This window comes from Pteropus vampyrus, unplaced genomic scaffold (assembly GCF_000151845.1).
Source record: "Pteropus vampyrus isolate Shadow unplaced genomic scaffold, Pvam_2.0 Scaffold6, whole genome shotgun sequence".
NCBI lineage: Eukaryota > Metazoa > Chordata > Mammalia > Chiroptera > Pteropodidae > Pteropus > Pteropus vampyrus.
Genome location: NW_011888787.1, coordinates 12223891 through 12238079, shown reverse-complemented (window position 1 = coordinate 12238079; position 14189 = coordinate 12223891). Strand labels below are relative to the sequence as shown.

Below are 14189 nucleotides of genomic sequence, written 5' to 3'. Positions count from 1 at the left end.
ATAAAATTAATATTATCTAAAATGTCCCATTTTAAATCTTATGAAAGGAGATGGGACACAATTACAAGTAAATAAAAAAAAATATTGCAACAAGATTACATTATACAGGTTAAACCTGTATTTCTAGTATCAACAAGATTACACTGTATTCATTCTAAAGAATAATTGATATACAATAATATAAATTTTGTGAAGACCACTGGCATTTAAGGGAGATGCTAAATTATAAGTTTATTATTACTTATCATGTAACCGTTTTACCCCATTCTATAACATACTTGTTCAGGTTAAAGCTCCCTTCAGAGGGGATAGCAAATGATTCTGTATGCCTAAAGTCATAAAATACACATTAAATCTTAAGGTCTTATTCTGATATACAGCTCTGTTTTGAGGAAATGATTAAAGTGCAAAATCTATAGTAAATACACATTATATGGAAAGCAGGTCAAACATATTTAAGCAAAGTGCAACATGACTAAAGGATATTAGCTTTTCTTTTTTTTTTTTCCATTGAATTAGTGAATGTGAATAAATTTTCTAAAATAGAAATGGAGAAGTATTAGCCACAATCAAAGCCGATATGAGAAATCTGTAATCTAAAGAAAATTTTATTACCTCAGATTCTGAAGAAAAAATTAAAATTACAGTTTCATTTTTATTCTGTTGTCACATAGAAAATTCTTTTATAATAAAGAAAAACTAAAACTTTATTTTTCAGTGTAACAACTTAGAATCAGCTACATTTTAATCGTAAGAAGTCAAATCATCATCCTGATTGACCGAATTATTCTCTTGAGACACAGCTGGCAGGCGTTATCAGACAGGCTTTAAGCAAATGGAATCATTACAGAAAGAGAGTTTTGCAAAACTCCAAGCATCTGGTGTCCATGTTTGTCCAAGAGTTACACAGAAGATAAAACCAGAAAGAAGCAACTGAAGGACTTAAAGCTGTTCCCACTGCACCCAAAAGCTTTAGGAAACAAGCGAGGTAAGCTGAAAGGCTGTTAAATGGTGTTAAAATGTGCTACGTGGGCAAAACTAAAACTAGAGACTAATTCTCACAACTGTCTAGTCTGCATTAGAGCCAAGGGGGCCGAAGCAAAGGGCAGAAAGAGGAAAGGTGTGAGGCCGTCTCCATCTGTCTAACACAGCGGGACCATCAGAGTTGTCTCTTCTGCTATTCTTTCTATGATGACTCGACAAAAAATATTCTTTCAATTTCACCCCCAGCTCGTCTGTACCTTTTCAACACAAAACTGAGTTTAAGAATATAAACAGATAAAGAAAAAAAAAAGAAAAAATATAAAGTCTATCAAAAAAGTCTGTTTATACAGAAAGAATTGAATTAGATAACTTTAAAATGTTCCAAATTTAGTAATTAAAAAACTATTTGAATAATCACATGGAGTTAATCAAAATACTAAAATGTGGGTGTTGACCAGAAACAAAAATCAAAATCCTATATATTCTAACCTATTACATTGATTTTTCTGAGAGTTAAATTCTTTAATTCAAATAAATGAATTTAAATACAAAATATGTCAAAATTTTTTGAGAACAACAGAAATTTTACAATTAAGATAAGTTTATACTTCTTATATCATTTAATTAATAACTAGAAAATTCAGGAAATTTCTACATTGTTTCCACTGTATTAACTTTTATGGTATGAAATTTAATTTTCATCCCTCAAAACTGGCAAATATTTTATTTTTTAACAAAGCAAATATAAATGTCAATTTTCTTGAAAAGTCTATTAAAAATTAGCATGAATGATAAATAAAAATCCAGAAATCATTTTGACATTTTCATAAAAAGAAAGAACAGATTTTTTAAATGAAATTATGTTCATAAGAAAAGGAAGCTGTTATGAAATCAGATGTTATGGCACATGCCAACTATTTTGAAAAGTGCCAAAGACAGGTCATAGTATTAGCAATGAAAATATAACTCCAAATATGACAAATGAGTGATTAATTCTTCTGTAATTGGAAGGATCCCTTTTAAGTCAGTTAAATCACTCGATCTCTTCTATTTCCGGTAATGAGTATTATTAGAGACACTTAGTCTGTTCAGACATAGATGGGTTAGAGTAGATCTCGACTTAGTCACTTTCTAATGACAAAATCTTGATGTGATTAATGAAATTCCCTAAGCTTTAGCTTTCTCAACTTTCAAATATGGATAATAATAACACCATCATCACAGAGTGGTTGTGTTGATTAAAGGAAATAATCCATGTATATTACTCTGTACAATACCTGGCAATCCAAAACATGATATCTCAAAAATTATTTTACCTTTAATTATTTAACTACTAGAGCAGATGAGTTGTGATCCATATAATTATTTGTAAAACACTTAGAAAGACAGTACTGTTAGAAGCACTTAAAATATTAGCCAATATTATCAAAGTCATCAATTATTGCTATTTCAAGTTGTTTATCACTACAATCCATACCTTTTCTCCAACACCACCAACTGAACCAATGGATCCTGGGGGTCCTTGCGGTCCCTACAGTGTAGGAAAAGAAACATAGTTACCTATATTCTTGTAATAAAATAATAAACTCATACATATTTATATATTCAGTTGTTCTCAGAGGGAAATATATGCAAGAATACCCTGTCAATTGAAAGATGGGACAAAATGATGCCCTTTATTGAGTTATCAAATTGACTGGATAGCAAATATTCTAATTATATTAAATCAATTTTCATATTCATTAGAAAAGGCAGGACTTTTCAGCTCTAGTCTTGCCAGATGATACTCAGAACATAAATTCAATGTTTCTGATCATTGAATATGTCAATGTTAGAGGATAATTTTGTAGATTTTTATGGTGGACAAAATATGACTCTGGTTAGGAATGATATAATTTATGCCTCAAACAATATAAACCATCTCTTAACCTATAAATTACTTAAGGGGGATTAAAAACTAACAGCTCTTTTAGTACATCTGCTCCTACTCCATTCTGCTAGAATTAAAAGCAAGCATAACACAAGAGCAATAAAGACAAAAATAAATGACTTATTCACTGTGAAAAGGTGAAGTCAGAAGGAGAGGTTACATCAAAGTCTATAAAACTGTTAATAGTAACAATAAGATAAATACGGTATTACATTTCAAAATTCTATAATATTGGAACAGTGAGTTAATTACTAAGCTTAGGGGAGATCGTTTTTATATAATTGAGAGGAAATGTTTTACATGGTAAGAGGTACACATATTATCATGCATATGTTACTCTACCATATTTTATAGAGTGAAAATACAAAATGCAAAACCTTTAGATAAAAGTCACTGATGATAGATGCATACATAAAGGACATTTGTAGTACAGACCCGGGCTAGTACAATCAAAGCCAATTACAAACCATCTCCTCGAGCAATTGTCAGAGATAAAGGTTAAATTTGAAACAAATCAGTGACATTGAAATTATAGACAAAGCACAGTCTTAGTATGTTGAATAAACAAATGTGGTTATTATAATATAGCTAATATTTCTCACTCACCAATAAATATATATTTAATGTGAACTTTTTACCCATTTTATATTTGTGGTGATTAGTTCCCTATGAAGCTCGTTTCTTTTCCTGTAACATGAAATGGAGTGAGATGATCTTTGAGCTCTTGTTCACTTAAACTTTTAACAGTAGTGTAACTATCTGCCACTCAGTCATGCCAACACCTGTATAACTTCGATAATTAACTTGTATTTCACAGTTCTTACATCAGCTCCATTGGGACCTTGAGGACCTCGAGGGCCTGGAGGACCAGGTGGACCCTGTAAGAGAGGAATATTAAGGTTTATGAGGACCAAACCAAATGCATTTCTGATATTTTCATTTTGTGATTAAGAAAACGAAAAGAAGTTTCAACCTATAAAATTATAGTCAGTAAAGCATATTAGGGTTATAAGACATTCTTGATGGATATAACATCATATTAGCAAATGAATTTTTACACATAGCTACAGGGAAATTAGGACTGCAGGGAAAAAGTTTAATTAAAAATTAGAAAAGTCTATTGCTACTATGTGCTATAATGAATTCATAGTACAACTAGAAATATTTTATGCTAGAATGTGCTCGATACTAGAGTATAAACAGAACATAAAGTTGAAACAAGAAATAGTGCTTGAGTATATTTAGAATTCATTAATTGTTTAGAGAATTTTTTTTGTATTTTTTTGTTTTTTGTTTTTGTGTCAGCTCTCACTTTGAAATAATGTTATATATATATATTTTTTATTTCTATGTGCGTATATATATGTTTAGGACTAAAATAAGATTGACTATTTAATTGCCTTCCTAAAACAGTGGTTCTCTCTCCTTTAATTACAATGTTGTGCATTATAATTACTTTAGACTTTTTATAAAATATTGATGGCCACAACCCCTTACTTTAAGGCTGTGATTAGTCTGTAGTAAATACCAGAGTGTTAGTATTTTTTTAAAGGTCATAGTTTATTTTGATGTCATGGTTGAAAAGATTGTCTACTATTAGCTATTACCATAGGTCAGAGAGAATGTATTTATACTTAGGAAACCATAGCAATCATATCTAGAAAGAAGCTTGCTATGTATCTGATGCAGCTTAGAGTATTATTAGTCAGTTATTTGAATCAGCAATGTTTATTATATTTCCTGTTTTTAAGTTTATTGTGATGATAAGAATTATTTCTTATTTGAAGAAAATGAAACCTAAAATGCAACTGTAAAAATAGCAAACATATTTAAGGAAGTAAAAACTGGAATAATGTTTATTGAAAGAAAAGAGCAATTAAGAAGTATGTTAATTACATTTCATTATTAATTTCAATTACTTTGCCTAATTGTTTCCTTACGCAATGAACTATTAGACTTAGGGCAGAAAGCCAGAATCAATCAATGGAAATTATTATGTCATAGTATTCTAATTAAGATGGAATTCTTTATAAAATTAAGACTTTGTTTCGAAATACAATTAATTTTTAATACTGTGTTAACATTTGCTAATTATCCAAATCCCGGATGACTTATCTATTCTTTACTTGTTCCATATCAAAGTCCAGAACTAAGTGTTAATAAATGACTGAAATGTGACTGATTATATATACCTCAGTAATGTACACAGTTAGAAATAAAAAACATATAACATTATTTCAAAATGAGAAAGAAAAAATATAGAGAGAGATTCAAGATGATGGAAGAGAGTTCAACAGTGGCAGATGTAGGTTGGGTGGAGGAAAGGGGAGGCATCAATCTGAAAAATCATGGCCTTTAGGGCTATTTTGCTACTATTAATAAACCTTAAGAAAGATATTTTAATGTGGAAATTTATGATGTCCACCAAATACTTAAAAATAAAAACTTACCATGGGACCGACATCCCCATTTTCACCTTTTTCACCAGGTGGGCCTGGCAGACCCTAAGAAAATACAATAGAAAAAAATAATAAAAGTCACTTTTATTTAAAAGGAAACCCAATTGCCTATAATTGCGTAGGAGAGGTTCTGTGCTACAGAATAAACCCAAAGAGCAGGCTGAACTCCGATTTTGCCGGGCTATGACTTTATGGGAAAATTATTTTACTTCCTCTGGATTTTTCTAACTAGTTCCCCAATGCAGAATTGTTCCTATTTCCTCCATATCACAATACCACTTTGTACACACTTGAACTCTCTACATAAAACACAATTATGACACTATTTTATGTATTTATAATCAGTCTTTTGGGTGTCAATTTTTTAATCTCTAGCAGCTAGCACAGGGCCAGGCAAAACTAGGATTTCAATAAAATGATGAATTAATGTTGATGAATAAAAAGAAACAAATTCATAAAAAAGCTACATGCAATGCGTTTCTTGTAACGCTAACCCTGATAGTTAAAATTCTCACTTATTCCAAATATTTAATCATAGAAAACATAGCTAATAACATATGATTATATAAACTAAGGGAAAATTACACGACTATGGATGTGATACTTAACTAATATATTACATATGAATAGTAATAAAAATGAATAGATAAGTAATAAAATACAAATATAAATTAATATGTATAGTATAAATGTAACTGTCAAATATATATTTAAAATAGATATGATAATTATTGGACAGAAATAGTAAAAGTGGTAATAGTTTTTAATAGAGTAGGATTATGGAGTGCTATAATTTTTTAATGTTTTTAATGTTATCATTATTTATATATATCTTATACACTCTTTACATATTTAATTTTCAATGCCCGTACAATAGTATTTCAGATGTAGCCTATTTAAGAAGTAAAAAATACATAATATGAACTTCTAAGTTCCTGCTGGTACTTTAGAAAATGATTGACTTGGCACTATACTGCAGTCGCTGAAAATTATTTGACAATGATTCACAGTAATAAATACATTTTAGTTATTATTCCCTAAACATGCACATGCAAAACAGCTGAAGTATGAGTTTTAAAGTAATATTTACTCTTCATGAACAGATGATGATCTTTGATATGTTTATTTTGTTTTACTTATTCTTTTATACTTCATTTTTTTAATGATGGTAATAATCCACTAAATTGTTTTTATGACCTAGTAATTCCACATAACTCTCAGTTTAGAGAGAGAGCGCTTTATGGAGCATATTCATAAACTTTAAAAAAATTTTGGCATATATTCATTTTTATGAAGAAATCTTAATTACTGATTAATAATGGGCAACATATACCAGGATTTCCTTTCTTTTTCTCTCAAATATTGGCTAGATGTCTAGGAAAATTGCCTATTATATGTATTTCCTAGACAGTTACCATCATCTGATAGAAGCTTCTAGAACTACTAAAGAGGAAATAGCCAGGTAGTGTATCAAGTTTTAGTCTGCCTAAGAATTATCTGGGAGAGACTGATAAAATTTTAGATTCCAAGATCCACAACCTCACAGATTTTAAATCATTGATGGAGCAATTTCGACATAATTAAGTTCTTGTAAACACCATATAAATTAACATCCATAGTCCCATATTTTGTCCAGGTTTCCATCTCTTTAGTAGATAGTGCATCTAATTTAGGATCCCCAACCTGAATGGTATATAAACAGTTCACAATTTTCTTTCCTTTCTATAACAAGTCCAGCTTTGCAGTGCCATCTTTTCTTTATGCATATGATTATTCTTAATATTAGTTCGATAGGAACCTCCCAATAGAAAGAAATTGAAATATTTATTTCTTTTTGATGAAGTCTGATTATAGTTTAAGTTGATTAAGACAGAATGTTCTTATTATTACAATTATTAGAGACATCATGAGTCAAATTCTCTTGTTGCAGAGAATTAAATGTGCTAAGTGGCACTCAAGTGTTAATTGGTTTTCATATACCCTAACTTTCTCTTAGGGAGTAATTTATACATGAAGAGATTCCGTTTTAAGGTCTGTTAATTTAAAACCATTTGCCACTTAAGTGAAAAAATTAAAAATGAATTTAGACCAAGAACTCTCATTCTATATGTCTCCTTCACATGCAGACAAATTGTAAACATCAGGTAGAAAAACAAGTCATTTAACCAGGATATGAGATTATTACTATTTATGTCTATTATAATCGCTAATATCTGTTTTGCTGCGAAGACTCATTTAAAGGATGTAGATCAATTGTGAATATGTTAATTACATTTTCATCTTTTCAGATTCTTGATTTAAAGATATGGCTGTGGGAAAATAATAGTCAATTTTTTAGTGGCTTGATTTCTCGAATCATCATCAAAGAGCACATTTCTTATGTACTGGAAATGAAGATAATTTTTATTTAATATTTCATAAATATAAGCTTCAAGGCATCGTCTAATCATGAGAACCAAGTTCCTAAATTATAACCTTGCAGAATTCAGAGTAATCAATTAAATCAAAAGGCAGAAAATGAATGGTAAGATATCCATTGGTGATCTAATTTTTAATACTTTGTTGTTGTTTTCAAATATGTGTGTTTCTCATACTTATTATATCCAATACTCATGATCGCTTATTTATTATTGTCTAATAAGTATAAAAGAGTTAAACACAAATATGAAAATTAAATATTTGCATTTTCCAAATATAAAAGGAATTATTTTGGCATTAGAAAAAAAGCAGAAGACGATAACATCATATTCACTGGTAGACATTCATTGAGTGTTATAACAATTGTAATTATGAAAATATAATTAATTGTATTGTTAACTTTTAATTACTAGTGAAATAGATGATTTAATTTGATTCCTAAAATTTCTAATGTGGCATAACTAATATCCATATGGTACCCAAATATTATGTTAAAAAATTTTATAACATTTTAGAGGATCACTAAGTAGGTATAGAATGAGCAAGTGGAAAAGGAAAGCTAGTATTTCCAGAGTTCCAAGGAAGACGTGAACATCACATGGAAGCGTGGAAAACAGCCCGGAGTTGGTACATATTATGCAGTGTTTTGCCTAAGAGTCCAGTTGTAGCACGTATTTGAAAGTAAATTTTTTAGCTTACGTTTTACGACTTTATATTTCCTCTCCTGAATGTGCTTTATAAAATACAAATTATAATTTTAAATAAGTTATTTTAAATGATCAATCATTGTTAATTTATTTTACCTACTATTGTTTAACATTTGCTATTGGCAGTTTGCTATTTCTCAAAATGCTTTTATTTTTTTGCTAGCTGTTTGATGTGCTGATTTTCCTGCTATGAAACCTGTGAAAAAACCCTTCTAACATCTTACTTTTAACTATCAGACATAAATAAGGTTGCAATTCATTTTGAAAATAAAGAAAGGAAACATTATACCTAAGGTGGGGCTAAATAAACTCCAGAAACAGAAACCAGGGCTGATATAGCTTCAGAAAAATGAATAATAGTTGATAAAACAAAAAGCAGTTGAAGTTCAGATATATATTTAAGTAAAGCAGTCCTTATGATTAAACATTGTATCAAGTTCCTCCTTAGAAAAAGGGAACTCTGCTTTGTTTTACCTCCAATGGAAACCCTGACATGAGAAGCAGGTGGAAATAACAAGAGTCCACCATGAAGACAGCACCTTACCTGAAGACCTATGGGACCAGGAGGTCCTGGGAAACCTCTTGCACCCTCATCACCTTTTTGTCCAAACATCCCCTGCTGGCCTCTGGGGCCTGGCTCGCCATCACCTCCCTAGAGGAGAGCAATGAAAGTAATTACAGACTGGAAAAATTATGACTTTGATACAAGTCATCATAAATATGTAGCCATTTTTAATTTAATCAAAGCTGATCCATTTAGAAGTAACCAAGTAAAAAGGAGATTAAATTTCCATTACCTACTGCAAATATACTATTATTTGTTTTCCTTACATTCTTTTTTTCTGGAGTATGACTGATTTTGATTTTCTTATGTATACCAAGTGAAATGAAAGCTTTCTAATGAGGAAGAGATAGTGTTCAGAATTTACTCCAACTTAAGTACTTCTCAACTGGTTTTTCTCTAATTTCAAATGAAGTCACAATGGTTTTTGTTTATAAAGATCAGCTTGGTTAGCCATATTAGATAATTTAAATTTCATTCAATGTTAAGCATACAAATAAACTTATCATCATATGAAATCAACTGGTTATGTGACGGTTCATAAAGTTAATCAGGAAACTGTAAGGATTTAGATTTGGTGAACAAAGAGGAATACTTACAGCAATTCCGGGGGCACCGACTGGACCCTGAATACCTGGGGGACCAGGAGGACCCTGCAGTGAGATAAAAATGAGTAATTTTGAAACTGAGGCCAGAAGAGCCTCTGCTATAGAGTGCGGAACATTTGGCTGATCAAAATTTATTTAGCATCCCTCCACTTCTTTGGAGAAAAAGAACCTTTTGTACTTACTGCAGTCAACCATTATTTATTTTACTCCCTGACACTCAGACTTGCATATTTCCAATCAATTTTAAATTGATAGTTATTGAAAGCACTCATATCTGCAATGTTGTGGATATTTAAAAATGGATTTCTATGTTAATGTAAATCATGTTGAAGTTTCACACTTGAAAAATTTCAAAATAACCAGATTTCTTTAATGAGATATGTACGAGTCAGAAAAAGCACATAAGGAATTCGTCTATATGTTACCATTTAAGTGAGTATTAGGATGCAGAGGATTCTATATACACAGAATGCAGTGATATGTGAAAATTTAGAATCTTCTTTATGTGTAAACACATGTACATTGAGTGTTATCTATTAAGTATACCAGAACTCCTTATTTTGAGCAGTAGATTTTAATAGGTTTTTGAGTCTTCCATGCGTAAATAGTTCTTGTTATATGTCTTTTTAAATATGTAAGTAACTGATCAGACACTATATAATATCCAGACACTAAAGTAAAAGAGCCATTGAATTATGTTGCTCCTTATCATAACTGCCACATGTTGGGAAAAAGTACTTAAGGCAAAGGCTCTGAGTGAGTCTATGGACCGCTGGGTACCTGAGACCCTTTCAGGTTTCCACGAGGTCAAATTCTCTTAACAACACAAAGACTTCTTTTGTCTTGAAACCATATGGAAAGATGAACTAATGAGGGAGGGTAAAATTGCCAGTGACTTGGTCTCATTCTGAGGCTTTTAAGGTTGGAATAACTGCATATCTTTGAATATACATGGCTTTGAAAAGAGGTTTTATTAGAACTGACTGAATTCCAAACTGAATAGTTACCAATATACTACCGGAGTAATATAGTATTGATATTATAATCTTCAGATAGGTAACTAAGTTGTACTAATGAAAAATATCCATAGTTAACAGCAAAAGGAGTTAAATGAATAATATCCCCTCAATAAAAAGTAGGAAACTCACATTTTCTCCTTTGTCACCCTTGCTGCCTTTTTGTCCTGGTTCACCAATTTCACCCTGTATATGAAATTTTGAGGTAAAGTTTATCTCTAATGTCATACCTGCCATTTCATTGTTATCACTATCATCTCATTATTAAATTTTACATTAATGTGATTACACGTTAGCACTAGGCACTGTTTAAATTGTAAAAACCCAGGTTCCCTCTGCTTCTCACTTTCTAGTATTGACTAGAGACGAACAAAAGTCAACTGAACTATGATGAATACTGCAACTGGATTTTTAATTCACAAAATCATCTTGGTCTGAAATATCACCACTGTAAACTGACAATGGGAGTACATTGGTTTATACAAAAATATAATTACACATTAATAATTACTTTATTTTTTTCACCTAGTTTTCCAAACGTTAAAATGTTGCACATTATCAGAACACTGATTCACAAATTTTTGTTATTTCACAATAATATTAGAAAATGTATTAAATTCAAACACTTAACAACACAACTATACATTCAGAATTGAGAGCTTAGATTTTTATTATATGTTAGTAAAAGATAGAATCACAGGATTATCAAATATGTATGTAGCTCATTCTTAAGTCTCACTCTGCAGTATCGAAGACACAGGGCTAAATATATACAAATAATTAATTAAATTAATTTCACATTTACTTCAAAAGCATATATGTTTAAAAATAAATAAACGATTTCGGCTATTTTTTCTCACTATCATCCTTCTTGTACATACTCGCTTTTCTTGTTTACATTCCACATATCTCATGGGAGAGACCAATTCTCATCCTCCAAAATAAAACTTTCGAACACATGGGAGATGTAAGAAACTTTGAAAAAGATATCATTAGATTTGTCATCTAATCTTAAAAAAAGATTAAACTAGGATTCTTGAAAAAAACCCACCAATGTATTACAGGATGTATTAACATGAAAAAAGAACACCAACCTTGTCTCCATCTTCTCCAGGGGAGCCGGCGGGCCCAGCAGGCCCCGGGAGACCCACAGGGCCTTGTACTCCATCTCTCCCAGCGGGGCCCTGTGGACCTTTTTCTCCCTGTATCAAAAACCCAGCAGATCATTATTTTGTTAGAAGAAATCTACAAATTATCTGTTTATTACAATTTTTAAAGTGCAACTCCGTCATACTCTGCCTTCTATTTTTGATGAGGAAATGGCTTAATAGTCCCAAGAAAAAAAATATTTTCAAGTAGTAACTGATCATACAAAATTCTTTTATGACCAAGAATACTAACCTCGTTAACAATATATGAATCTCAAGCTGTGGTCCATAAAAATAATGAAGACTCATAGACTTTTTCTTTCAAACACACATTTTCTAATCTAGTATTATACATTGATAAATTGGATGCTTATTGTTTGCAAAAACTTTCTGAGCCTTTACTCTTTAGTGATGCTACTAAAATAGCAAAGCAGTGGCTATTAGACCTAAAAAATTCATCAAAAATGAATTTTCCCAACTTTAAGTGTAACCTTTCTATATTTTTAACAACTGTTTCATGATGTCTCTAAATTTTGCTATTTTGACTCATTGTTGCTTTTACTATTCAAAACGACACTGCTGCTAGCATTTGTTTGTTTGGTGGTTATTTTTTGACAATGGCGTTATTTTCCTATTTTAAAATTTACCCATATTATGTAATTAAAAAGAAAGAGTACCTCAGTAATGAAGACAAACTCTATTATCAGAATTTAAAAGGAATTATTTTCTAAAAGTCAAGGTTTCATCAGTTTTCCCTAGTATATTCCCCATTGCACTCAGTGGTCTGTCTTTTCTCCCGTTACACAAGCTGGGGTCCACAAATCATCAGCTTCTCCAGCCTTTGCATTACCTTGCTCCCCAGTCCCCCTCCCTCGCCACTTTCTGTTCCTATAATGAAATTTTTTTTATCTGTTCTCCTTGAACACATTCACCGTCACTTTCCCTCCACTACTAACACCTTATTCCAAAACACTAGTAGCCTTCCTCTGAACTACTGAAATTACCTCCCTCCTTCCTCACATCTGTTCTTACTTCCAAACTCTCCCCTGGGCTGTAACCAGAGAAACAGTCAGATCACCTTACCAACATTCGGCAGTCAGTTTACTTTTTTCAGCGTTCCAAGCCGTCAGTGTGTCCTACCCTTATCTGGGTCCTACGACCTGCCCAGCTGCATCACGCCTCCCCTTTGCCCTTGCTTTTTGCATTCCAGCGCCTCTAGACATTTTTTCAGGTGAACCTGATTCCATGGCCCTCCTGTCATTTGGCCGGAACGCATTCTATTCCCTTGGCCTGAAATGCTCCTACAAGGACCCTTCGCCTAATTAATTCTTCCTCATCTCTTACATTCCACCATCAGTGTCCTGTCCAAGGAAAGGCCCTAATTCCAGCTCAGTTATAAGCTGACATACACCAGCACATTTCCTTCGTATCACTAACCAGAGTTTGTAATTACACATGCACTTCGTGATTCTTTGCTTATTATCTAATTGCCCCATCAGACAATAAATAAACGTGTGATGGGGAACTATCTGATTTTTCATTCCATTGCATCCCTGTGGCCTGTGGCCCAGACTAGCCACTTAAGGAATATTTGTTGCGTGCGTTAATTACTTAACGTCAACAAAAATAACAAAATGTCTATAAAACAAAGTTAACTTGTTAATTCTGATTTATTATTTTCCTGGGTTCCATATGATCTTATTTTTCAAAAGTATGTCATAATTATAATTTAAAATATACCCCTGATGTCACCCTATAGACCTTTTATTTCCTTTAAATGAAATATTACAATATTTAAACCAATCTATACTCATAAAATATGCTGTTATTCACAGTGAACTTTACTATCACATCAGCTGATTCTGATATTTCTTCTTCATTTTGATTTTCTTGTAAGCCTGCACTCTCCAAAAATCAATTCTTTTATATGAGCGTATCTGTAAATAAGACAGATTAATTCTTATCTGCCTTCATTTTAGTACATATAATCTCCAGTTAAGGATCGCCTGCCATTTATTTCTTCTGATCCTGGTCTGTGTGGAGTCAGAAAAAAAATCTTTCAACTGATCTACACCATTCCAAACTTAGTTTCTTCACTTACAACTCCATGAGACGACAAACTCTTCCACCATTATGTATCTCTTGGTCCTCAACCTACGGTACTATCAGAAACATCATCCATCTCTTCTTAAGTAGTCTTCATTAATATTAACAGCTGAATCTTACCTTACAAAATTGATAGAAATTAGCTACTCATTTCTATGTCCAATGTCTCACTTGGCACGATCTTGTATTTAGTCTATACCACACCCTCAACTTTTATTACAATCCACAGAATCTATCCCACCTTATTCAAG

At 31.7% G+C, this 14189-nt stretch overlaps 1 protein-coding gene across 1 annotated transcript in view; it reads right to left on the bottom strand.

Moving 5' to 3' along the window:
• The window catches only part of COL11A1 (collagen type XI alpha 1 chain), a 182360-nt gene that overhangs the window by 36642 nt on the left and 131529 nt on the right, over positions 1-14189 (bottom strand). Inside the window, exons 43-49 of the mRNA XM_011368217.2 lie at positions 11779-11886; positions 10817-10870; positions 9660-9713; positions 9043-9150; positions 5365-5418; positions 3739-3792; positions 2462-2515 (exon numbers count right to left, since the gene is read on the bottom strand). Coding sequence (XP_011366519.1) covers positions 2462-2515; positions 3739-3792; positions 5365-5418; positions 9043-9150; positions 9660-9713; positions 10817-10870; positions 11779-11886 — 486 coding nt within the window. The remainder of the gene's footprint in view (positions 1-2461; positions 2516-3738; positions 3793-5364; positions 5419-9042; positions 9151-9659; positions 9714-10816; positions 10871-11778; positions 11887-14189) is intronic.